The 27,962-nt window shown below is 35.5% G+C and overlaps 1 protein-coding gene across 1 annotated transcript; it reads right to left on the bottom strand.

The window, feature by feature from the left end:
* CHORDC1 (cysteine and histidine rich domain containing 1) lies at window positions 1-22,402 on the bottom strand. Its single transcript, XM_082659313.1, is given in 12 exon segments — window positions 1-1,250; window positions 1,252-1,383; window positions 1,672-1,734; window positions 2,488-2,607; window positions 4,288-4,393; window positions 5,602-5,672; window positions 9,900-9,958; window positions 11,099-11,202; window positions 13,203-13,360; window positions 15,926-15,982; window positions 18,777-18,826; window positions 22,231-22,402. Coding segments are annotated over 12 exon segments (1,137 nt in total). The 5' UTR covers window positions 22,295-22,402; the 3' UTR covers window positions 1-1,097.
* Between the last annotated feature and the right edge of the window lie 5,560 nt (window positions 22,403-27,962).

Here is a 27,962-nt window from a genome sequence, read left to right as displayed (position 1 = left end):
TTAAGAAAATAATCATTTTAATCTATATAAACATAATTCACACCCAAACGTATTAAGTTCTGCCAGAGTTTCGGCTTTCATAACACGTCTTAATATCAGTTTTCTTTGTGAGCTCTGCACTGCCTCAAAAAGTAACTATCCTTTAATGACTTCAATTAGCATAAACAATCTAATTCTGTGATACCTATATTTAATCAAATACAATATATAATCATATTGTATCACCTAGAATTGTCAAGCTGTTCATGAAAGCCTTAAAAAAAAAAACCTCCAAAAGAATAAGCTATTTTGTTTATTTAACATGTAATAACTGTCATAAAGCAAAGCTTAAATATTTACTTTTCTGATATCCTGATGTATTTCCATAAGCCTTTTAGTCAACAACTTTACAAACACTTTTCCATCAGGGAGGCCAGATCTTTGTAACTAATAAAAGATTCTAAGAGGGTGTACGCTATAAATTAGGTACAATTCAGTCATAACACCATACAAAGACCTTATAGTCAGGAAAAAGATGTTTAACATTATTGCTTAGTCTCATAAAATGGTTAATTTTAACCAAATTGATACCTTTATACTCTTATTTATAATGTTTCCTATACTTTTAAATCATACTGCTTAGCCAGTTATATAGGTACTGATGCAATTTTTAATCCAATTAGTTGTAAATGAATTGAAATTTGTTAATCAATACATATATTCCCCGTTACTACTTACTACACTACCTCAAGTTAATCCCCCCACAAAACATAATTGATGAGTGGAAAAAGCAATGCAGAGCTTCATCTCTTTCTTAAAGATTTTCAAGTATCATAGGAACACAAACTCATGAATAAACTAATTAAAAATTTGACATTCCATCTTGCTTTACTAATTACAGGATAAAAGAAAGAAATGTAAAAACAAATGCTTCTTTACATTTCTCTGATTAACATAATATACTACGAAATGCTGTAACTGTTGTGAGCTATTTTCTAGCTGCTTCAAGTATAAGACACAACTACAGTTCTATTAGTGAGGAGAAATGAATAATCAGTCTTAGGTAACTCAAAAGGGATATGGGAGGCACAAAAAGATAAACTGACTTTGGCTTGGACCTACTGTAGACCCTGAAATGCCAGATTCATTATCAACAACAACAACAACAACAAGAAAACAAGAGTACAGCAGCAAGCCACCACTTCACCACATATTAAGGATTCTGAAATAGTCAATAACTTTCTTTTCCTTCTCAACTCATTCTGTTGTATCTTCTTTTTGTTTTTCCTGGTTTTTGGCTGCAGGCAGTTCAAGGCTTGCCCATTGCATAGGTTCAGCTTTTCTCATGGTAATTTCAATCTTCGTTGCAGTCATAGTTACATAACTTCGCTTTACATCAATCACCTGCAACATATCAAAGAGAATTACAGTACACCTGGGTGCTTTTATTAGTTTTAGAGGCAAGTAGGTTGAAACGATAAACAAGATTTCATGTCTATGCCTATGCCTATTGCTAAGAGTCAAAATTCCAAGCTTCTAAGGCCATTTCTATCCCTAGTTTAAACTTTTTGGTAAGAAATAATGGTAAGTTATATATACACTTTGCATCAATGCTTACTAAAGTACTGTCTTTTATTATACAATGGTATTTTAAGTATTAAGAAAAAATTCTGCTGGATTCATAATACTTACACCCCATAATTTCACATTTTGATGAAATTCCTTCTCTCCTTCAAATACAATGTGCACATTTAACTGAAAAAGAAAAAGTTGATTAATTGATCAAAACCAAAGTAAAGACTTATGATATAAAACACTGATTATAAAAATAAGAAGATACTGATAAAAATCATTTAAGCTATTTTAATGAATTACCAATATTGTACTTTTTTTAATTTGGAAAAACCATTAACCATTTTTAAACCATTAAAAAACCAATACTGTACTTTTTTTATTTGAAAAAACCATTAATTACCAATACTATATTTTTTTAATTTGAAAAAACCAAGAAAAATTAACTTGGAGTTTCATATTGAGAATTAAGTTCCATTATTATTTGATATTCTAAGCTACTACAGTATCTCCATGCTTCAGAAATAACTACTATGCAGAAACCTTCACTTAAAGTAGTTTCTGTGAAAGTAATTTCAAACTAATTTTCAAATGGGGAAAATTAAAAGATCTTAAAAACAGCTCAAACAAGAGCAATATTTTATAACACATTAACATTAATAATAATGTATAATTTTTACTCAAAGATATTTAGTGGGGCTTCCCTGGTGGCGCAGTGGTTGAGAGTCCGCCTGCCAACGCAGGGGACACGGGTTCGTGCCCCGGTCCGGGAAGATCCCACATGCCGCAGAGCAGCTGGGCCCATGAGCCATGGCCACTGAGCCTGCGCGTCCGGAGCCTGTGCTCCGCAGCGGGAGAGGCCACAGCAGTGAGAGGCCCGTGTACCGCAAAAAAAACAAAACAAAACAAAAAAAGAAAGATATTTAGCGTACTTACCAATGTACTATTTGCTACTACCTGACTAAGTTCCGGAAGTGAATTTTTAGCATATACTGAAATGGTGACTTCACCCCCAGTCTGATGCCAGTCATGTCTACATGGAACAACCTTTTTCCCCTGTAATGTAAGAGAAACTTTATGAATTTACAAAGTGCCACATAATTAACCTCTTAAAAAGAGTAATGTGACCCATCTAAATTGAGAACAAAAATACCACACAAAACTGAGCCCTTAATGCTTTTAAGCACAAACAACTTCTAAAGCTCCCATCAAGAAGTTAAACCAATAAAATAAAATACAAACAATCTTATAGCTTTATGATTTGAGAACACACTTTTGAAGACTGAAGTGAAAAACACATTTGCTTAGCAGGATAAACCAGACAACATCTTAACGTCATGATAAGAACTTTCCATTTATTTTCTACAAACTGAAATTTGGGAAAAATAATTGATTAGTTATAACTATCTGTTGTTGTTATTGAATACTTTCCTCTCATAATAACATGCAAAAAAGGGTGAGAATTTGTGGAAGTAATCTTTTGATTACTATTATGAAAATATTATTACCTATGAGTGATACACTGCTATAACAATAACTATCTGAAAGACAAATTATGATTTGTTCTATAACTGAGGGTAATTTAATGCAGGAAACTGCGAGACACTACTGTTTTAAAAAGTAGTATTTATATATTCGTACAATTACACTAACTGAATTTAAATTACTTATATGACTTACATTTTTTTGCCCTTAGCCACCTGGCTTAGACACTCAATACTCGATAACTACATGCATTAAAAAATAACAAAAAATGTGTTTCATCAAGGATCATACTATGAAAACTTTTGTGCATAAAACATTTTATTTTTTCAAACCAAAACTTTCAAACTTTTGAACCTTGGAGAAAATACAGGGAGATTTCACTTTTTACTAATAAAACATTCCTAGAAGTTTTGTGGCAGATAAATTATTATAACTTAATGGATACATTTATAATACCTAAACCCATGTGTTATTAAAAAGCAGAAACTATAAAATATGCAAATGTAGGCTAAATGAATTCCTAAAGTAATTTGAACATAAAGACACACATACTGAAAAGGTTCATTGTCTTGAGGTTATTAGTGCCAATACAGCACATAAAACTAATTTAAGATACATTAATAATAGCCAACAAACGTTTATTTAGCAAATAATTGCTTGCCTTCTTACAATTTAATGGGATTTGGGGGGATTATTTACACAGACACAAGTCTTTTTAAAATACTGTTAGGGAAGTAGGTGCTGATGCTTTCTCTTCTCTTTTGATAAATTTCCTGGTAGCAAGCAGAGGCTTTCAAAACAATCCCAATAAAACAAGGGTGCAATCCTTCTCTTCGGCCACTAAGAGTATTTGTACATCTGTATATGGTTGAATGATGTTAAGTGGCCAAAAGAGAATCAGAAGTCTAAATGATTAATAACATCAAATGACCAGAAAAGTGATTTTTAAAAAACAAAAACTGGGAACAAGGTATGGAATTACAGAAAAACATGCTTCAGTTTAGGCTAGCTTAACTATTTCACAAAAACCTACATATGTGCATCAACATACATAATGGCTATTTTGATCAAAGAGCAGTGCTTTGAGAGAGCTTGACTCAGATTAACTTCAGTTTTTAGGCTCATCAAACTTTACTGTGTGACGAAGAGAAAAACTTGTTTTTTTAAATCTAAAGACAGAATGATCTCAAATCTCTTCAAAATGACTCAGATAAATACACTCCAATAAGCTATTTTTAAAATGCTACTTACAGCATCCTTTTTAGTCCACGTGTGTTTCCCTGTTGTACAGCCCTCTTGGGCTAAGAATGTATTAAAATCAGAAGTTTTTCTTCTACAACAGCTCCAATATTTCATCCTGTAAATTATTATAGAAAAATCTCACAATCAAGTTCAGAAGTGTTAAGTGATAAGTGACTTAACCAAAAAAGAAATAAGTGTGTAACTTTAGTATCTTACAAGTGTCTAAATTACTAAACAATTTAAAACTGCCAGAAGACTATGAGAACCTACTGTATAGCACAGGGAACTCTACTCAATGCTCTGTGGTGACCTAAACAGGAAGGAAATCCAAAAAAGAGAGGATATATGTATACGTACGGCTGATTCACTTTGCTGTACAGTAGAAACTGGCACAATATTATAAAGCAACTACACAAAAGTTAAAAACAAAAAACAAAAAAACAAAACAACACCCCCCGCCCTTCCCCCCCCAAAAAACCTTAAAAAACTACCAGAAGACTAAAGTTAAAACCAGAATGCCATTTAGTATAGCAGTTTTGGAGTTCCTGAGTGAAGATGCTTAAAACCATCACAAAATCCAAAATCAGCTTTTCACTGGTAGTTTACACTCCAGTTTCCTCATGAAGCTACCATGAAGTGGTATGACCAAAGATAGAATACGTTTGTATTTTAATAAACCAGCAAAGTGAGAACGTGCAAACAACCTAAAAATAACTGTTTACACAACCTATGATGGTCAAGCCCAAAGTAGGTGAAATCCACTATTATTTACTTGAGAAAAATCTAACACTGGAAGACAAAAATTACAGTAAAACTTTGGGTTTGAGTCCTGAAGAATATGGAAACAGAGTGGAAGATTTTAATACAGTACTGCGTTTCTATAAACTACAGCATAATATACTAAGAGGCTCTCAACTGAGAGCTGTGGGAAAGTATGGGTTTTCTCAGATGCCACAGTGTTGATGTCTTAGTGTCCCAGGGCCCAAAATTCCAAATGTCCTACAATGCACAGCACGGTCCTTCAAAGAAAAAAAAAAAAAACCAAAAAACACCTGTTCAGCTCAAACAGAAAGTATCACACTGTAATAGAAGGGAATACAGAAAAAACATGAGGTTTGAATCACAACGGCCACTTCACTATAATTTTGTTTCAGTTTTCCCATGTGTAAAAAGAAGACAAAACCCACATTTCTAGGTTATTGTAAAAATTATATGACAATGTAAGTAAAATACCTAATATTGCTGCATGGCATTTAATGTTTGAAGGCATATTAACATTTCTAACATCTACCATAAAGTTTTAATTAGCCTGGTATAAGTTACCCTTCATGGAAAATAGGTACTCCAGAATGATATACACAGACTTCTTCTAGACTCTGTGGACCCTGATATGTCTAAAAGAGAAAAAGAGACAAAAAATTAGTTTCACATCTCAGTGTTACATTTCACATGTATTTGCAAGTACTGGTGACCTCTATGAACTATGAAAATGCCCAAGAGATAACAATTACCTAGAACATTCATAAATTCACCTCAGGCCATTCCAATAAGGAATGAAAAATGATTCCTTTTTGGATATGCTTAAGTTTCAGTTCCCTGTGAAAAAGGCAAATATAAAAGTAGGCAAAAGGATGTATTCAGATACTTTCAGACTTTTGCATATGAGGACACACCCAAACACATTCAGGTATGTTCTATAAATTTACAGAACAATATTGAAACCAAGAGATTAGTACTCTCATCAGAAATAGTTATAGGATGATTTATGTGCATAGTAAACTCTGTGTGAACATTATGAATTAAAATGGAAAATCTAATAAGCAATTCTGGAAGTCCCAGATGATGATTTCTTTTTCCTACGAAGCGTAAAATGAGCTGCAGACCTATATATATATCCAGGGTTTGTCTGGAAGATCCGGGCCCCATTGCTGCTGTAGATGAAGGCTCTACAGATGAATTCACAAAAAGTTATGTTAATAAAACATAGATGCAGCCAATAGTATATTTTCTGTCTATTTTGGTATTTACAGCAACCACCCTACAGTTAGAGAAAATAGAATTCTGTACATTTACTTTTTGTAAATTCAAATTACGGGGTGTGTGTACCTCCTGAAGATATTCCATAGGCACACAAAACTCAGTATGTTAGATTCTGAACTTACACCACTACTGCCCCCCAAACCTCCTACTCTTCTTCCCATCTTATTTGATGGCACCATATCCACTCAGTCTCTCAAAGCAAAAATTCTGTAAGTTCTCTTCAGTTTCTCTTTACCCTCTACCCACATGTAGTCTATCACAAAATCCTGTCAATCTGACTTAAAAATATCTATCAGTTTAATTTGCTAAACTTCCTCATGATCACTAGCAGATTTTAGGCAATGAAACTATGCTAAAAGATTCTAATTTCTCTGCCTTCAATTTCTGGACTCTACTACCTAATTAAAACACGTATCACTCTCTTGTTTAAAGTCCTTTAATTACATCTACCTCACACCATATACAATAATCAGTTCCAGCTCGTTTGCACATTTAAATGTGCCTCTATATATGAGAAAATACTCATGGCCCTAAAATAAACAGATATCTTAAATAGGATATAGAAAGCCCTAGTCATAAAGGAAAAGATGAACAAGTTGAATTTCATTAAAATTGAAGAGACTCTGTTTATCAAAAGCCATTAAAGCCATTAAGACAGTGAAAAGGTATATAGCCTCTCGGACAAAGGACCTGTAGCTAAAACATATAAAGAATTCCTAAAATCATTAAGAAAATGTCAATTTAATAGAAAAACAGATAAAAAAGATTTTGGACATGTCACAAAACAGGATATCCAAATGGCCATAAACATACAAAAAGGCAGTCAACATCATTATCAGGAAAGTGCAAACTAAAACCACAATGGGTGGCTTCCCTGGTGGCGCAGTGGTTGAGAGTCTGCCTGCCGATGCAGGGGACACGGGTTCGTGCCCCAGTCCGGGAAGATCCCACATGCCGCGGAGCGGCTGGGTCCGTGAGCCATGGCCGCTGGGCCTGCGCGTCCAGAGCCTGTGCTCCGCAACGGGAGAGGCCGCAACAGTGAGAGGCCCGCGTACCGCAAAAACAAAAAACCACAATGGAAACATTCCACATCCACCAGAATGGCTAAAATATAAAAGACTGATATTACAAAGTGTTACCAAGGTGTAGAACAAAAGGAACCAGCCTAATATATTGCTGGTAAGAGCGTAAATACAACCACTTTGTAAAACTATGTGCGAGTATGTTAAAGCTAAACATACATACACACACACACACACACATACACACACTCTGAATCAGCAACACCATTTCTAGTCATATACTTAAAAGAAATGTGTACATGTATCCTAAAAGTCATGCACAAAAATGTTCACAGTAACATTAATCAAAAAACTTTATAGGACAGTAGAAAGGATAAATTGATTGGTACATTCAAACAATGGCATGTTTTAAAGCAATGAAAATGAACAAATTACAGCTACATGAAACCAAGATAACCAACATTTTATTAAGCAAAGGAGGACAGACACGAGTACCTGTTCCATGATTCTATTTACAGTAAGTTCAGAAGTAGGCAAAACTAATCTATGTTGATAGAAAAAAGTGGTTACCTTTGGGAGAAGAAATAATGAATGAGAGGAAGCATAAGGAAGGCTCTGCTTTGTGAAAATCCCTTATGCTTATACAGAATTAACATATTTATATATATTTAATGTTATATTTCAATGAAAAAACTTAAAAAAAAATTTCTTCAATGGCCAGCATGACCTAAAGTAAGGTTTTGAGCAGTATAGAAGCCTTTCAGGATCTAGACCCTACTTATCTCTTTTAATCTCAACTTTACATCAGCAAATTTTGTACCACTGTTATTGACTATTTTTTGTTTTCTGTATATTACTGCTGTCACCTCTGCTTGGGATATCCTTTCCCTTTTTGTCCATTTATAGAACTGCCATTCACTTCTCAAAGTTCATCTAGGATACCTTTGCTCTGATCTTCCTCCATTACCCTACCACTTGCACGATATCTCCCTCACCCCAAGAATTAATCATTCTCTTTTATCTACTACTTCTACCTTATACACATGTGAATGCATTCATATTTCCATCTCTAAATGAGCAAGGTGACGTCAAATTTAACATGAAGGAAGACTGCAAACCTGCCCCCAACCCTAACTCCATTTTCTCCTTCTCAGTTAATGGTGCACAAATCACCTAGATCAGGGGTCCCCAATCCCCAGGACTCGGACTGGTAGCAGCCTGCGGCCTGTTAGGAACCGGGCCGCACAGCAGGAAGTGAGTGGAGCTTCATGTGCCGCTCCCCATCGCTCATGTTACTGCTTGAACCATCCCCCCTGCCTCCACTCCGGTCCGTGGAAAAACTGTCTTCCACGAAACCAGTCCCGGGTGCCAAATAGGTTGGGAACCGCTGACCTAGATGCTTCACTTCCAGTTTATTAGCAAGTCCTGCTAATACTTCCAAATATCATCCATTCCACACGTGTTTGTCATGTGCCAGGCATTGTTCTAAGCACTCAAGACACAGCAAAGAGAAAACAAATAACATTCTTTCCTTTTAAACCTTAGTTCAAAAGGGGAAGGGAAGGGAAAGTTAGATGGGATAGAGCATAAGCAAAATAAATATGTAAAACAAATAGTGTGTAATAAGGTGGTAAGTGCTGTGGAGAAAAAAGGAGAGTATGGAATGTTGGAGGGTGTGTAATATTATATTGAGTAGGCAGAAAGAAGCCTCACTGAGATGTCTGAATACATCCTACATTTAACCACTTCTCAAAAACATATCTTAATGCCTGGTCTCCAGAGTAGCACCCTAGCTGGTTTTCCTTCCCGATTCCACTCCTGCCCCATTAAATTTGCCACTTATCAGCCAAAGACATCTTTTTCAAAGCCTCTCCTTAAACAGACAATGGCTTCCTATTACACTTCCTAAAGCCCAAACCCCTCACTGTAGCTTATAAGGACGGACCTCCATAATCTTGCCGCCTCTCATACTCCCTACTTTCGCACGCTTATCAAGCCCCCACTGACCTTTCTCATGATTTCTCGAGTAGCCAAGTTCTAATGCCTCTACACATACTACTCCCACATCTACTCCACGGTTTACATAACTCATCTGCTTCATTCTTCAGAATTCTGATTTAGTGTCACCATATCAGAAAGGACTTCCCTGACAAGTGCACTTAAATACTTTTACTCTATCTCCTTGTCTGCTTAATTTTCTTCAAGTCTACCTAAATTCACAGCATTTAAAAACTTGTTATCCTTCCCCCAAAATTAGAATATCAGCTCCATAAGAACAGAGATTTTGCTTTATTTAATACTATATTCCCAGCCCCTAAAACAATGTCTGGCACATAGTAAGTGTTCAGTAAATGCTGACTGAATTAGAACTATTTATTCCCATGATCTATTAGACACGGTGCTCCTTAGAGACAGTCTCTTATCCATGTTAATAGCCCTGCTCCATGGAATAGTGCCCAACACATAAAAGACACCCAAATGTTTGTCTAATTAAGTCAATTACTCTCTTTTCTCAAAGGTAAAAATTTACTTCCATGACACAAATTTTACAGTATATACCTTTGAACACCCTCCACTTTTACATGAGGTTCCAATCTTAATTTCATCACTGTCTTCTTCTACAACAAAGAAAAAAACCAAAATAGAAACATTAAAATAGAAGTTTACTGTAGTGCTATTCTTAAAAAGTAAACTATTCCATAACACAAGTATTTAATAAAATAATCTAAATACAAAAAAACCTGATTTTTAAAATGATTTTAGATAACTAAGTTTTCTGTGTGACCTTTCATGTAATGCACTTAAAAGCTAATAAGAAACCAACTACCATGAGTAAGTCTTGCCTATATTCCCAAACTGATATATGACATGACACATTTCTATTCTGCAATGCAAGACTATATCCAATAACTTAACCTTACGTAAAAGAGAAATCATGAAAGGGTTTTTTCCCCAGATACCAGGTGTAGGTCAGAGAATACTGAATATATTTTATATCATGCACAATGAAACATTTACAACTATCAAAAAATTTTAACTCACTGTTAAAAAGTAATGAGTAATAGAAGAAAAAATTTTTAATTAACAGGTTCTCATTTTTATTAAAGACAAAATGGAATAATCCACATATTCATTTTGTGGTTTTACCAGCATTCAGTAAACAAAAATCAAAAATAAGTTCTTTACTACAACGTACTCCTTTTTTTTTTTAATTGGGGTATAATTGCTTTACAATATTGTGTTAGTTTCCGTTGTACAATGAAGAGAACCAGCTGTATGTATACATATATCCCCTCCCTCTTGGACCTCCCTCCCGCCCCCCTCAATCCTATCTATCTAGGTCACCACAGAGCACCAAGCTGAGCTCCCTATGCTATACAGCAGGTTCCCACTAGCTATCTGTTTTACACATGGCAGTGGACATATGTCAATCCCAATCTCCCAATTCATCCCCCATCTCCGTCTGAGTCTACACGTCCATTCCCTACGTCTGTGTCTCTATTCCCACCCTGCAAATAGGTTCATCTGTACCATTTTTCTAGATTCCAAATATACGCGTTAATATACGGTATTTGTTTTTCTCTTTCTGACTTACTTCACTCTGTGTGACAGTCTCTAGGTCCATCCACGTCTCTACAAATATGCTACAATGTACTACTTTTTCGCATTTACATACAGTAAACTACACTGCTCCTATCTCTTTTAGATAATTGGTTAATTGAACAGAAAAAATTACAAAATACAAAACAAAATCTTACCTTTCTTATTTTCTTCATTCCCCGATGATAGTTTAAGTTTATCAAGTGCTTGTTTTAGGGAGGCAGATATTTTTAATTCCAAATTTGTCATTGGTTCATCCGGGCTGGAGAATTTGGAAACTTTATTACCATTACTGATGTACCAAAATATTTCTTTGTACTAAAAATATACTTAAGGCTCTACTTACGATACGCCAAATGCCTTGTCAATCAAGGTTTTCTCTTTAAAAAGTATTTTACAATAACTGCTATTAATACAGCTACATTTCTAAGTCTTAGCAGAAAAAGTTCTGATATTAAATATCAAATAATCATGCTATTGTCAACACATTAAATTATTAATCAGTAGGGCTAATGGGAAGGAAGTAAAGAGTAAGAATACAAATTTGTTAAGATGAGCAACTCCAAGGAAGGGACTGCGAAGTACCTTTACATTCCATGCCTAAGCAAAACACTGAGCATGTAATAGGCAATAAACAGGTACTAAGTGAATCCATATCCCTACTGGTAGAGGTAGTTCACTTTATGTGGACACTAGTATATGCATCTATAAATTCAGATACAGTTATATCACAAGGCAGTTTTAGCAGGGTTAAAAAAACAGTAACAACAATGTCCCCTAACATTTCACAATGGTTTAGTGTTAAATGTACAATCTGGTTAAGGCACTCAATATGTGTTAAGAATACTAATAAATGTAACAATAAAACTGAAAATCCTAGGTTATTCATTCTACATCCTTAATGAAAAACCTACTGATATAGGAGGCACTAACAAAGTACACAAAAACCTATATCCTCTGTCTCTACAATACTATCTAATGAATTTACGATAAAATATTTAATTTCTCTCACTTTCTCTTAAGTGAAATTAGTAGCCCATAATTTTAAAAAAAATTAACTCATCCTGTCAATTATAGTAGACTCCACTATAATATTTAATAATGAGCCATGCCAAAATTCTTGCCTTTTTCTGACATTTTTTTTCCCATTGGCAAATCAGCCTGTAAGGCATTTGATAAAATTTCTCATGGTATGAATAAGCTGGATATAGAATAAAATCATCCTAAGTAGTTTGGTTTAAAAGACAAAATAAACATGAGAAAGTCTCTTTGGGTTCTTATCTTGGTCGGGTATAATTCAAGATGCTATAAATTTATTTACATAAGATCAATAAAGCAAAAGCTGGGAAAATCATGAGTCCACAGTGTGAATAAAAATATCAACGAAGGCCATGTTTGAGGCCAAAAACCATCTGTTTTTTTAAGTCCTGTATTTTGGTTCTAAAACAATTCAATACTCAAGTGCAATATGAAGACGACCTGGTGTACCCAACATGCATGTGTGGGATTGTAAAATAGTCTCTAGTGGATCAGGAGGTGAGTATGAAGTACCTGTGTAATTCTACTGCAAAATGACCAAAAGCTATTTTAAAAGTACTTTAACAAATATGCCATGTAAATTGAATACATTAAAAACTGATCAGTAATGAGACTAACAGTTTTTAGGCAAACTGTTAAAAGATGAGTGACTAGGCTTGTTCTAAGTGGCAAAATATGGACAAATGAAAGAAACAGAATTTGACTCAATACAAGGAAACGTTAAATACTGAGTTAGTAACATTAAAATGAATTGCTTTAAAATAGAAGTAAATTCTTCTTCAATAGAATTATTTGAAAGGAAATTAAATATTTTTCTATCAAGAATGTTCTAGAAATTATTTAAGAAACAGTGGTAGATTGGAAAGGAAAGCCTCTAAGTTCTTTTTCAACTCAAACTGATTCCCTGACAAGGCCGATTCTTTTACAGAACTCCACTATGCCACCGTGAAAAGGATACACACCAAGGCACAAGAAAGATGTGTGGCTCCCCCGCCCTTAGCATAACTGAGTACACAGTGAACAAATCTGTACTGCAGTTCTACCGTGTATATGCCCTCAAGGGAATAGAAATGAAAGGCATTATCTAAGAGAAAACCAAATGGTTCAAAGTGGGTGAACTACACAGTAGCTGCAAATGATATTACGCAAAATCAGAAGAGGAAATACCAGGAACAAATGCTATTATTCAAGTGCGACAAAAGTATACAACTGTATAAAGTATACCTTGGCCTTTTTATTGCTTCTATTGGTTTAGGGGCTTGAATGATATGCTCCTGAAATTTGGGTTTCAATTCAGATAGTTCTTTCTTCTCAGTAGTCTTGACTTCAGGTTTGACTGGCTCGGGTGGCTTCTCACTATTATGCCTTCCTTTCGTACAGCCCTGTTGGTGAGAGGTATTCATTCACTGAGAGTTAGCCTATCATCTACTTCACATGCCATGACAGAAATACTATTGTTCAATTCTTTATTAATAAATTCAAGGGCATGTTTTCTCCACTTTTAACACACTGACTTATTTTAAGAAACTAAAAATAGAACTCTAAACTTAATATATTTGTAAATGAGTTCTCACATGCGAATAATGCATTAAAAACAGGCCTTTAGGGCTTCCCTGGTGGCGCAGTGGTTGAGAGTCCGCCTGCCGATGCAGGGGACACGGGTTCGTGCCCCTGTCTGGGAAGATCCCACATGCCGCGGAGCAGCTGGGTCCGTGAGCCATGGCTACTGGGCCTGCGCGTCCGGAGCCTGTGCTCCGCAACGGAAGAGGCTACAGCAGTGAGAGGCCCGCGTACCGCCAAAAAACAACAACAACAACAAAAAAACCCAGGCCTTTAAATTACACTTAATAAATATCTACTATACTTATTCTATAAAGGTGCAGCATAAACTTGTTTACAGAAAACAAATTCTGGAGATCTCACACAGAGAATTCTACAAGTTATTTATACAAAAGGGCCCCAATTTGAGTCTCAGTTCTCCTACTACCTACCTATATAACCTCGAGCAAGTTAGTTAATCTTTTTTTTTTTTGAAACCACCAGTTAAAACTTTATTCAAAGAATAAGGCATAAACATTTTACAGAGAAATTAAGTTTAAATGTTTTACTTCTATTAACAACAAGGGTAGTTGATTTCAACAGATCTCAAATTCCAAAAGAGTTCATATATAGAGAGAGACATACATGGCTCCAAAAACTTTATGACTTTATTATTTTTAAAATTATTTTTAATTATTTTTTAATTGGAGTATAGCTGCTTTACAATACTGTATTAGTTTACACTGTACAGCAAAGTAAGTCAGCTATACATAGACATATAATCCCTCTTTTGTGGATTTCCTTCTCATTTAGGTCACCACAGAGCACTGAATAGAGTTCCCTGTGATATACAGGTTCTCATTAGTTATCTATTTTATACATAGTATCAGTAGTGTATATATGTCAATCCCAATCTCCCAATTCATCCCATCCCCCCTCTTTCCCCCTTGGTAACCATTCGTTTGTTCTCTATGTCTGTGTGTCTATTTCTGCTTTGTAAATAAAATCATCTATACCAATTTTTTGAGATTCCACATATATGCGTTAATATATGATATTTGTTTTTCTTACTTCACTCTGTATGACAGTCTCTAAGTCTATCCATGTCTCTACAAATGACCCAATTTTGTTCCCTTTTATGGCTGAGTAATATTCCATTGTATATATGTACCACATCTTCTTTATCCATTCCTCTGTTGATGGACATTTAGGTTGCTTCCATGTCCTGGCTATTGTACATAGTGCTGCAAGGAACACTGGGGTACATGTGTCTTTTTGAATTATGGCTTTCTGAAGTCAGTTTCCTCATCAGTAAAATGGAGGCAATGGCATTCAGATATTTTTTGAGAGGATTAAATAAAACAATAGAATACTTCCCATATCTGGCAGGTGGTAAACATTCAATAAATGCTAGCTACCTTTTCTATATTCCATTGAGTTATACATACATTTTAACATCCCTGAAATCATAAGGTAAATCGTACGTCATTTAATTAACAACTTTAGATTTCTTTCTTAAGAGTACACAAAATAACAGTGCATCTCTATGGTATCTTAGATATGATAAAAATTTACTGTTCCTAACTGAAAATGCTTTAGATTGTTGCGTTCCTTCTTTTTGACGGTCTTTTAAGACTACTAACATCAAACAACAAGAACCTACTGTATAGCACAGAGAACTATAATATCTTGTAATAACCTATAATGGAAAAGAATCTGAAAAAGAATAGGTATATATATAACTGAGTCACTGCTGTACATCTGAAACTAACACAACATTGTAAATCAACTATACTTCAATAAAAATAAATAAATAAATAAATAAATAAATAAATAAAATAAAAAGCTAGAGGAAAAATAATAAGCTGTATTCTAGGCTGTAATTTTGATGTATATAAAGGAACAAAGTACACTAGAAATAAAAAAAAAAAAATGGCTGCTATCAAAAATAAACCTAGGGCTTCCCTGGTGGCGCAGTGGTTGGGGGGTCTGCCTGCTGATGCACGGGACGTGGGTTCGTGCCCCGGTCCGGGAGGATCCCACGTGGCGCGGAGCAGCTGGGCCCATGTGCCGTGCCGCTGAGCCTGCGCGTCCGGAGCCTGTGCTCCGCAACGGGAGAGGCCACAACAGTGAGAGGCCCGCGTACCGCAAAAAGAAACAAACAAACAAACAAAAAACCCTAAACTGACAAGTGGTTAATTAATGTCTTGAAACTTTAATCTCAAAAACAGATAAATTCCTTATTTTAAATGCCACAGAAGGGAGGTGAGTAAAAGAAAGGTACTATCTGTGAGTTAACAGGGACTAGTCAATAGATGTCCAAAATCAGACTCCTCAACTCTGGAGCTCCCCATAATATGTACTTTTTGGGAGATAATCTAGGGGAAAAGAAACCCATTAATACTTACTGCAATGCTTAAAAAATCAGAAAAATCAGTTGTTCTTCTCTTACAGCAAGACCAACCCTAAGAAACATAAGAGGGAAAAAAAAATGAAAACCCTATTTGTATGAGAACCACAACCCACTAAAACACTCTATTTGGATTTATCTCCTTGAATCCCGAAGTAACCTGTATACACAACATAGTTTTATAGTTTTTAAGTGTTATAAATAATTCACCTAATCAAGTGAAATGATCAGTTTTTGACTTAAAAAATGAATTAACCAATATTAAAAGTGATTTGTGCTGTGACCCATCATGAAAGGAAGTACCTTGAAATATGGAAACAAATTGCTCGTTTTCAAGAATAGTACTTGATTTTTAGAAGAAAAGCAATCTATAATTTCTAAAAACTATTTTAAAGGATCTAGGGAGTAAGTGAAGTGCTTTACTTCAAAAATCCATTAAGTTAGAGATAATAATTATAATAATTCAGTTTCTAAACAAACTCAGCATAGTTGTTCCTCAACAATAAGCATTCTATTTTCAGAAAAACATTAATTCATGTAGTAGCTTAAGCACTGTTAGATCTTTCAAGGTTAAATGATCTTTTCAGCTAGAAGCATACAAATATAGAAACTGTAATGCCGTATGAGATTTCTGAACGAAGTATCAAGCAGCTAAACAATAAATGGTTTTAAGTTATCACCTATAATTCCAATGTAGTACAAAGAATAAGGAAATAAAAATGCAGCAGTCTCAAAGCTTGGGATGTCTCAAATTTGGACTAAGAGTCAGCTTTGCACATATCCATCTGGGCCTCACTGTTTTTCTCAATGTATGCATGAAGAATTTGGTAGTGACTTTTTTCACAATATGCCCTTGAAGTTTTTTAAAAGGAAAATGTCAAATATTCTACAATTCATATTTTCCTTTATTCTGAAATTTAATTTTCTTTTACTCTGAACTGAAATATAGATCAAAAATTACTAATTATTACAAAATTAAATATAAGGTTTAACTAATATAGATAATATTGTCACCAGTAAAGTTATTCTATATGAAAAAAGCTTTACTGTCTCAATTCTATATGAAGAATTAGGTATTCTGGGAATATTGGGATACATACATGACATAGATTGTTCCCAACTGCCGATCTGAGATCTATGGTAGTCCTCAGTAAAATGTGAAAAGGTAATTAAAGTATGTAAGCATAAGGTTGCAAACTGTCTTTTCTTAAGGACTGGTCTTTTCCCTGAATATGCCTTTTCTAATTTAAATATTAAAATGTTTTTTTTTTCTGTTAATGCAATGTTTAACTTCTCACTTGATTAAATAGAAATCCTGAAGATCCTGTAGATTTTGCCTGAAATCTCACTTGATTAAATAGAAATCAATAGAAATCAAATCTCACTTGATTAAATAGAAATCCTGAAGAAATCCTGTAGATTTTGCCTGAAATCTACAGGGCTGTGGAATTCAGTAGGCTTGGAAAATCTAAGTCTTCATATGTTTATAGAGACAATAATAAACAGTAGAATCGGAGTAGAGAAACAAAAACACTTCAAAGTAAAATCAGTAAGTTTAATTAATCAGAGTAATTAACAGTTGGGTAGTAAAAAGAGGAGCAATGGACTAAATGACTAGAAAGTTAGTGATATCATTACTAGCAGCAGCAAACTTGAAAGGCAGGCTATTTTTGGAATAAGGGGTCACTTCAGAACTCGTCTGTGCTTGCCAATGACACAGATAAATGAAAATATGTTGTATAAGTCACTGGCATAGAGGTGACAAGAATAAATTAAGGACAAGAATGAATGAGCTGAATGAGAGAAAACAGGAAGCCAAATCTGAGAAGTGAAGTATGCCCATGGTTAGGAGACAGGAGGAAAACATCACAGGAAAACAAAGTAAAACAAGAAAAGCAAACACAGAATAAATGGCAATTTAGGAAAGATAAAATCCCCTCACCCCCAGCAAAAATAAGTATTCCCACAGAGCCACAGTTTCCATCCCCATAAAAGCTTGTAAAGAGGCTAAAAAGATGTAAGGAAGAGTCAGATCATAATTTGCCCTACTGAACGTTTGTTCTGTTTTTCTCACTCAGAACTAACCATATTAACATAAACTTGCTATCTGCTTGTACCATGGTTTATATGTAGCTAACAGTTAAAAACCAGTAAGGTCCAACTACTCCCTGAAAGGTAAAATTAGAAATTCAAAGGGCATCGATAATATATAAACACATAGGACTGTTTATGTTCCTAAGAATACCTAAAACCATGGCAGCCACACTGCAACAGTTTCTTTTGAGATATACAAGGGAAAATGTACCACATTATCATCAATTTTAAAAGATCAATAAACCCAACGCAAAAAAACCTGATCAAACAATATTCTATTATTTCTCTAAATCTACAGAACATCAAGGAAAACAGGTGGCATCTCTTTTCTGTGCAGTATTACCCTAAACTTTCATGTCTGTCCCAAGAGTGGCACTGTTTAGTATTTATAATAATGTTCCCTAAAATTCAGAGCTGTTCTTATTAAACAGCACCTGCCTGATATATTGAAAGATTAAGAAGTGTTATGGCTTCTACAATTGCTTTCATTTCCCCTCAAAGTGAAGAAATGAGGGGCACTGAAAGTGAGAACTGGGATAAAAGTAACAATTTTATAACTGGAAAAGCTCTTAAGATCACCATCTACTGTCCTCTTTGCCTTTAGTGGAGCACTTGCTCAAAGCACCCCAAAATGGTCATTAAGAAAGCAGAGAGTCACAAGCTGAGGAAAAAAAAATGAGAAATTCAAGATTTAGTATTATACCTCTGAGTTTACTATACAAATGTGAAAAGACTGAAATGTATCAAGTTCCTACCTTTAATGCATCATGAAAGACTGGAACGCCTGGGTGGTATGTGCAAGCGTCTGGTCAAAAACAAAAGAAAAAAAAAACACTTTATAATGAAGAAAAATCATCATTTCCTTCAGTGTTAACATATAACCCTTTTTCCATATGCAGGTAATACTTTTCTTTTCCTTAAAAATTCAGTAATGCTCGAATTTGATGCATGACACACAGTGCTTAATATAACATTGTATTAAAATAGTAAAGGTTAAAATTCTCATTTGCGTAAGAAAGCTATAAATAAAAACACAAATAGTTCAAGTATAACAAATTATATTTTGTATTCCTCTAATCTTCGTTGTAAAATTTTTTAGTACCCGAACTTCAAGCTCTAAATTTTGACCATCATATTCGGTTTTTACAAAAATACTATCAAATTTAAATGTTCTTATGTGCATCGATCCATAAAGGTTGCCCAAGGGATTACCTAAAAAGATATTTTGGAAGAAAAGGTTCAAATTTTAAAAAACTGATACAATATCTAATTGCTAATTTAATTTTCCTACACAGGTGTCAATTCCTAGATATAAACCTCATTAAAAAGAAGTTTAAATTCTACAATCTATTTTCAGGCTTGTCATTGATTGTTAGTCTATTATTTCCCTACCCCTTCCCCATTATAACACCAAGTTTTACTTAACTCTTATGAAAATGGACTTATTATAGTCTGCAATATATAGAATTACATTTAAAAAAACAAAACAACAGATAACAGACACACATTCCCTAGCTAGATAGCACCATGAGCTCAGAAAAAGCAGGTCAGCTCCACACCTGTGCAATTTTCTTATAAGGCTACTTTGCTCAGACTTTCACGTCTGTTTAGCTCTCAATTGTCTACAACCTCTGACTCCTGGTGTCGCAAAATGATTAATTTCTGGTACTTTTCTCCCTATCGCTGTATTAAGTCAGTATGTTTTCCTTCGTTACTACCTAGAGACCATTCTAGCTAATGAAGCAATTAAAGTGTCAGGTAGTTTCATGGTACAGTAAGTAAGCCCAGTTTAGGAAGATGCTATTAATTAAGGGTAGTAGTGGGGCTGAGGGCTGAAAAAGGAGATTCAAAGTAAAAATGAATATGCAGAGGAATATGAAGTTGAGAGGGGAATCAAAGTAGAGAACAGGTAGAATATTTTCAAATATCAAATTTACATACAGTCAGAGGCATAAAACACATGTCTGACACAGTAAGAGGCATGATCATAATAATGGACAGTTCTGGCAGAATGGCAGCAGGAGTGAGTCAGGTCTTAACCATACAACTAGTATAAACAAAATTTGAAAATCACTGCTAAATAACAAGCAGATGGACATTTTCATCTTTAGTGTTTCTTTTCTTTTTAAATCAGGTTTGCCAGTTTTGCCCAAAGTAATATTATGGGCAAGAAGCTACAACACAGTAGCGATTAAGAGCCAAGGGCTTTTAACACTGAGTCCGACACTGGCTCAAATTCTGCCTCTGCCTCTTGCAGCTGTTTCAGTTTCCTCACACGTGTGGATTGAATAAAATATTGTTTGTGAAGAGGTGTTTCTTCCAGAATAGCTGTTTTTAACATACGCAAGTTACCACGTCTCTTTAAAACACTCATTTAACTTTTGTTTCAAATGAAAATGTCCTATCATCTTAGAAAGGAGTCTTCTTATTTTAGGCAATACACAAGGTCAAACCTCTCCCATCCTATAAAACTTTCTCCTAATCAAGTCCACAGTTTTCTATTAGCTCTTGTCCTTACTCCCTAGCCCCATTTTCCATCAACCAATTACTTGGAGTATTTATTCTAAGTCTCTAATATAACCCCAATTTTGCTAAAGCGGATATACTTTAAGCAACCTTAATGGAACTCTGCTGAATTTAATACGGTTGACGCTCAATGCTTGAGACTGTCTACTCCTCTGATTTTTCTGGCTTCCCCCATCTCTTTCCTGGGCACTGTACCATTTCACACACACAAAGCTGACTTCCAAAAAATTGGCTGTACCTCCCCTTAAAATTAGGCTGGTACATAACACCCTATAAATAAACATATTGTCCCATTCAACAAAGCATCAGTCTTCCCTTCAATATTAAAGTAAAATGTGTACAGACACTAAAGCAATTTACTTTTTACGCAGGCTACCAACAGTTAAGGGCTTTGAAACCCCTTATTCCTCGATGTTTTCAGCCACTTAAGTCTCACAATTTTCTACCTGAACTTCATATTAATATCATAAAAACGATTAAACTTACCTTCTTCCTCAGAATCCTACCAAAGATCTTATCATTTTAAATTATGTCCCCAATTCACCTGTGCACCAAGATAAACACTGAGACATCTCAAGAGGTGAAAAAGATTTTTTAAGTATCTATTTTAATCTTGTACACAATGAAGAACCATGTTGCTACCATGCTGAACTGTGCTTCTCTATTAAATGCGTATAACACTACACACTTCACAGAGTTGCTGTCAAGGTTAAATGAAATAACATAATAAAGTGATAGACCAATGTCTGGCATATAGAAAACATACAATAAATGCTAGTCGAATTGAGAAAGTGTTACAATGCTTACAACTTTCAAGGATTCAACTCACTTCTTTATCCCATTCACCTATCAAAATTCAAATCCACTGGTCAGGTTCTATTCTTCACCTAGTCTAATCACTAACTTTCACCTTACATCCTTAACTCTACACCTGGGTGCCATAGAGGACATTCAATCACTGTATCCTATAGACCGCATGGTACTAAATGGAAAGACCACTGCAAAAATACCCAACAAACATGGCTACAAAGTAAAGGATGAGGAATGTATCTCCCATTTGGGCGGATGTATCAAAACTTAACAGCGTAAAAATACAAAATAATTTTCTTAACCAAGAACGTTTTAAAGAGTAAGGTTAAAACAAGTGAGTGGATCGAATGAATAAATCGACAGCAGGCTTTCAGACAAATACACTTCTATACTAATAGAAAGAGGCCGAACTTAAACGCTAGGATAACCCGCCCGGGTTAACGCTAGGATAAGGCCTTCCAGGCAATGTCGGTCTGCCTCTGACACACGGACCCAGCAAATCAACCGCAAAGCGAGCCCAGAGCTGGTTAACTTTTGATTCCTTTAAGAGACGCTGTGGGGGGGGGGGGGCGAGGATAAACATGCTCTAAATTCCAGGCCAATTAGAGAGTGAGCGGACGACTTAGGCAAACACGTGCGCCCGAGGGGTAGTGGGTCCGTGGGTCCGGAAGCTGCAGCGGGAGGGGTTCAGACGTCGTTGCCTGGGCGCCCCCAGAGCGGTCCCGCGCCCTTGGGCGGTCAGGCGGGAGGGGAGGCTCGGGGCGGGGGTCAGCGCGGTGCCGGCTTGCGCGGAGACCCGGGAGGCCCTCCGGCCCAAGGGCGTCCACGGGAGGAGGTGGAAGGGAGGGAGGGCCGGCGGCGCGCTTTCCTTACCATCGGAATTGGTCTCGGGATCGAAGCGCTGGCCGCAGCCTCGGTTGTAGCACAGCAGGGCCATTTTCTCTTCCCACCGCTCCGGGTCAGGGTCAAACGCCCAGAACCGCCAGACACTGCCTTTACAACTCCCCTGTCGCAACCACCCGTCTGCAGACTGGGGCGGCTGCCGGCTTCCGGAAACGGCCAGTTCCGCTTCACGAACCTTCGCGAATTTTCCGGTCGCGCAGGCGCACAGGCGATGGGAAGAGGCGGAGGAAGCGCGGCGGCCGGCCACAGGCGGGGGCCCCTTTAGGTGGGACTACGATGGGTAGGGGGCCGGGGTCGGAGATGCAGCCAAGATATTTGCCGGAGAGAAACCTTAAAGGCTGGAAATGTAGGCATCCGGGGCACTGATGCGCTCTCTCCGGATCTCCTCACTCATTGGCTGCGGGTATCTCGCACAGCGAACGGACCGCCCCGCCCTCTCGGCCCCCGTAGCCAGTCATCCTTCTTCCTTTCGAGACTGAAATTACCCGTAAAAGCCTGGTCGATATGTTTGCTCCTAAGCTGCCTGAGAGTGATTGTAGAGTCGTTCAGTATTTCCGAATCCTCTTCCTGGAACGTGGTTGCTTAATAAATGATGAGGGGGATGGTGGACGAATCTCCCTCTGTGCCTCCACTGGCCTGATCTCAGAAGCATTGAAGAAGTGTAGGCATCGGGAGCAGTTTCGGTAACGAAGTAATTGAGGTCAAATCACATTGAAAATACAAAGCACTTGAAAATTAGAATATCAAGGAGAAATGTTGCTCAATTACAGCGCTAAAGTGGTCACTATTGCTATAAGACGCTGGGGTAATTGTTATTGTTTCGTGTTAGCTTCCATTTAATCATTTTGCGATGCTGAATTCTCCAATCCTGGATCATCTGGTAAGATTCTATCAAGAGCATCTTAAAAAGTGTAGTGATACATTAATGGGCACACGCAAACAACCCTAGTTCCAACTTGTATGTTTACCAGACTTGGTGTGTTTGAAATAAAAGCAAATGCTTCTTCATAACAGGTATACTGAACAAAATGGGAATATCAGTATTTGTCAAGTAGAAGTAAAAAGCTATACAATATTTCTAACGATCCCAAGTCTGTTCATGAGAAATGAGTTCAGTCCTCCCACCCCAATGAAGAAGACTTTTCATTTTCCATATTCGTTCCTCCATACCTAGAAGTATTAAATTTCTATGTAGTCATTCTAACATAGATATGTACAATGTTGTATTCTCCTTTATTTTACCTAAGGAGTATTTTTCTGTTTTGTTTCATAATCATATTATGAATGATGAGGTAGATTTCTGATGAATAAATTCACTATAACCATTCTTCATTTAATCTCACCAACTTTATTATACAATAAGCTTCAGTGATAAACTTATTGTATGCTGTTTTTCTTATTTTAGATTTTTGAGAAGTAGTAGTAAGGTGTATGAACTGAAAAAACAAAACAAAACACAACCCTACAATATAAGAGCTGTGAGTTGAGTTTTATTCTGAGTATTATAGAGGACTTACGCCCAGAGCAGCTCTGAGGAACTGCTCTGAAGAAGTAGGGGGAGGAGCCAGTGTGTGTGTGTATGTCTGTGTGTGTGTGTATGATTTTGGATAGGGAATACATGCAGTCAAGCACACATCTCAATAAAAGGTTATCGCTAGCCAGGAGGAACAAGTATCTCAGTTAATGATTTTAGTGCCTTTTTTTTTTTTTTTTCATGTAAGGGAAGATGCAAGATTTTGGTTTCATTAAAATTCTTCCTGAGATACCTATCTAGAGGACCTATTTTGCCAAAGCACAGAGTGCCTCATCCTGTTCTTCCTCTTTAATTCCTTTCAGGGTGTACTGCTGGTCAGTGACTACAGTGGCTAATGACTTGATCCTTGTAGAAGTGAATGGTGTGTGACATTCTTTGTTTTGCAAGGGCTTAAGCCTTTTAAAATAATTTTGGGACTTTAAAGGTATATACTGTCAATTGTTTCCAAAAAGGTGGTATTAATTTGCTTTTTCACCAGCCATGGATGTGAGGAGGAGCGATGAAGAGGTTTAAAAAGTTGGTTGTGGCCAAATCCACTTTCTGAGTAGCCTAGCATTATCATAACATTGCACTGTTTATCAGTAAGCTAACTCATTTAAATGGCTTTAATGTTTATTGTCAGTTTTTTTCAACTATAGCATTTTACAATCAGAAAATAATAAATGCTTATAATAGATAATTTGAAAATATAGAAATGTATGAAAAATAAATCAACAATAATTCTACTTCTCAGCAATAAGTATTGAGATCACTAAAATAACTGATAAAATTATTTCCAGTGGTTCCCCCCTCCCCCCAGGCAAGTATTGGTATGAATGTTAAAAAAAAAAAAACAGAACTGGAGTCATAGTGTCTACAGAAGTTTAAATTATTCTTAGTAAGAAAAGAAAGTATAGAGACAGTGCATTCCACTTCACCCCCAACACTTCATGTCCATTCCCACACTCCAGTGCTGACTACCAGGAACTGTTCAAGAAACTTTGTGGTGGTAACACACATAATTTATATAGCCTTTAAATCCAGCTCCCACCTCCCTACCCCCCAACACACACGAACTATTACATAGTATCTTGAGATTTTTCCCATGCTATGAAAGCAGTGCTGTAGAATAGCTGAAAGTGGGAAGTGGACCTTTGGAGTAAGACTGGGATTCAAATCTTAGCTCTGCAATATAGTGCCTAAAAGACTTTAATCATTTCAGGAAATCTGTCTAGACTTCAATTTTCTCTTCTGTCAAATGTAAATCATAATAATTCTTTAGAGATCATGTAAATGTTGTTAGTGTTAAAAGCATGGAAATCAATCAAAGTGTGGAAATCACTTGTAAAGCTCTTTAGTGCATTGCCTTGTGCATGGTAGGTGCTCAATAAATGAAAACTATTTTTACTTTGAAATGTTCTACAGAAATAGCATGACCAAATGGTATTCAATCCTACTGCCACAAATACCAATATTTTCTTAGATGACATAGGCATTCTTTGTTGTTGCACATAGATGTGGCTTCCAATATTTTTCTTTTGTAAATAATAATATGATTAACATCCTTATATACAAATATTTGTATCTCCTTTTTTCTCAGCTTAGATCCTTGAAAGTGGAATTTCTATGTAAAATAATATGAACAAATTTAAGATGAAATATACACCTATGCTACTTTCCAGATAGATTATACAAATTTACACTCCCAACAGCAATAGATGAAAGTCCTAGGTTCAGAGCATCCTTCCAGCCTTAAATACTGTAACTTCTAATAATTTTGCTTTCTTTTGTTTTGTGAATTCACTCCTCATATCCTTTGCTCATTTATCTTTTGGAGAACTAAAGATTTTTATTTTGGTTTTGAATAGATTTTTATAATTTTAAAATATTAAAATAGACATTTTTGAAATATTTATTTCATAGTTGACCTTTCTTATTTATCATTTTTTGATAGTAGAGCAATATTTAATTTTTATGCAATCAAATTTATGCATATTTTCCTTTGTGTTTTTTTTTTTCCCAGTGCTTTTATACTTAGGACCGTTGAATCAACTACTCCCGTAATACTGTGTATGCACACACATGTATACCTACTCTGGTTTATTTCTGGGCTTTCTATTCAATTCTATTAAATTATTATCTGCTCTGTTTCACTTATTATTTCACCTGTTTTCCTTAATTTTATTTGTTCTTTTTTCTTTTTTTAAGGTTAAAAGCCTTAATTTCTTTTTTTCCCCTTGTTCACAGATGAAGTAATTTAAGGCTATAAATTTGCCCTTGCATACTTTAGCTCCATTTCATAAATTATGTAGTCTTATCATTCTGCTATTTTACTGAATAGCCTAAAGTTGTGGTTATGTATATATTTTCATATCACATATCACAAGAATCTGAGGACTAGATATTTAAGTATTTGAAATTTGCAGTGGTAACATAGCTTTTAAATATTATAACATACACATTTTATACAAAAGATTAGATGGTAACAATATGAATACCAATTTTGTTGGAGCACAACATCATGGCACAAACTGTTCTTATCAGATTAAGAAATTTATGAAGCAGAAATGTACTTGGGCTTAGTTATGGTGCACGTACAATTTTATTTACTTATGCTGTGATGGTGTAAGAATTACATTAGAAATCTGATCGTCAAAATTTGCAAATATTTTTTACATGGAATAACAACTGAATTCTTTTTTGTGGTGAAGCCTATGTTGAATCAAAAAGAAAGAAAGAAAAAAAAGACCTAATCATAGCAGTACCTGTTTTTCTTTTTGCTTCCCTGCATCAATCACATTTTTAGAAATGTCCTGAATTTATTTCACTACTTTGTAAACCAGTATCAATGCCCTACAATAGTGTTGCATATTTTGTAAGTGATTCTTCCAAAATTTGGTTAGTTTTTTTCAAAATAAGCTGAACATCTTTAACAGAAACAGTTTATAAATTTGGATTACCAGAAACCCTTCAGCTTTTGAAGTCCTTTGAAAATTGCAATTTAAAAAAACAAAGATTACAAACAAGAATACATTGAAATTTATCCCTACAAAACAAAGGAGGAAATAAAATATAAATAATCAGAGAAACTAGAAATGATAATTTTGTATATTAAAAAACATAGGTTTATGTTTATACTCTTCAGCATGTGTGAGCTTTGTGAAGAATACAACTTTTCATAGTGTTACCCATATTTGAATTTCCATATAGACTGCAATCCTGATGGAAATAATTTATTAAATTCTCATATCAAATTTGGAAAGTACTTTTTCTTATAATAAATTCTTACTTATTTGTTTTTACTTTTTAAATTCCCACCTAAGAGGGTGTCCTTATTAGTTTCAACAGCATCATAAAATGAGAGGTGAGAATTGTACATGTTTTGTGCCCCACCTCACATTCTCTTGCCCCATCATTTTACTCTACTCATTGTGGATATAACCTAATGTCTCATTTCAAATGAATCACATACTTTTCGTTCTCTATTCCCAGATTTCTCTGGTGCTAGTATGTATTATAAAATGTCCAAGAGAATCCAGTCAGCCCTTCTGATGCTTACCAAACCTGAAAGTGGTAGGAATAAACATGTAATGGTGCAGCCCTGACCAAGTGTTGGATGGGGACTAGTGGGTAAGTGCACCTGAGTCTGTGTCTCAAGTGGACAAATCTGAAATGTATCCTATGAGGCTTCTTAGAGGGATTGAGGCCAACTATTTACTGCAATAATCATACTGCTCAATAAGATATCCTAGGATTCAATTTTCTTTCTCTCCTTCTCTTTGCAGTTTCCCACTCCTCCTCTTTGAGGTGACTTCCTAAAATAGACTGTCTATTAATAAGCTTTTGTCTCCAGCTCTGCTTTTGGAGAGGACCCATACTGAAACAAATTGAAATATGTTGAAATGTGTGCATTCTCACTGAATACCTTTTCTTAAAAAAATTAAACCTTCAAAAAATGAAATTCATCATATCTCAGAATTTTATGGGCTACATGCTCTATTAATAGAAAAAGAAAAGATAATTTTACAGGCTGTAAGTTTGAAGATGTTGTCAATTAGGAAGAATGATTTCCTTGTGCAATAATTGCTGGTATTTCCATCAAATTACAGTTTTACATTACATCATCTAAAATGCAAGCCTTTCCAAACAATTTCAATTTTCATTAAACTTTGACAACTTAGATGATGCA

Source organism: Grampus griseus (assembly GCF_964374135.1).
Source record: "Grampus griseus genome assembly, chromosome: 8".
Taxonomy (NCBI): domain Eukaryota; kingdom Metazoa; phylum Chordata; class Mammalia; order Artiodactyla; family Delphinidae; genus Grampus; species Grampus griseus.
This window is presented reverse-complemented; position numbering and strand designations above follow the sequence as displayed.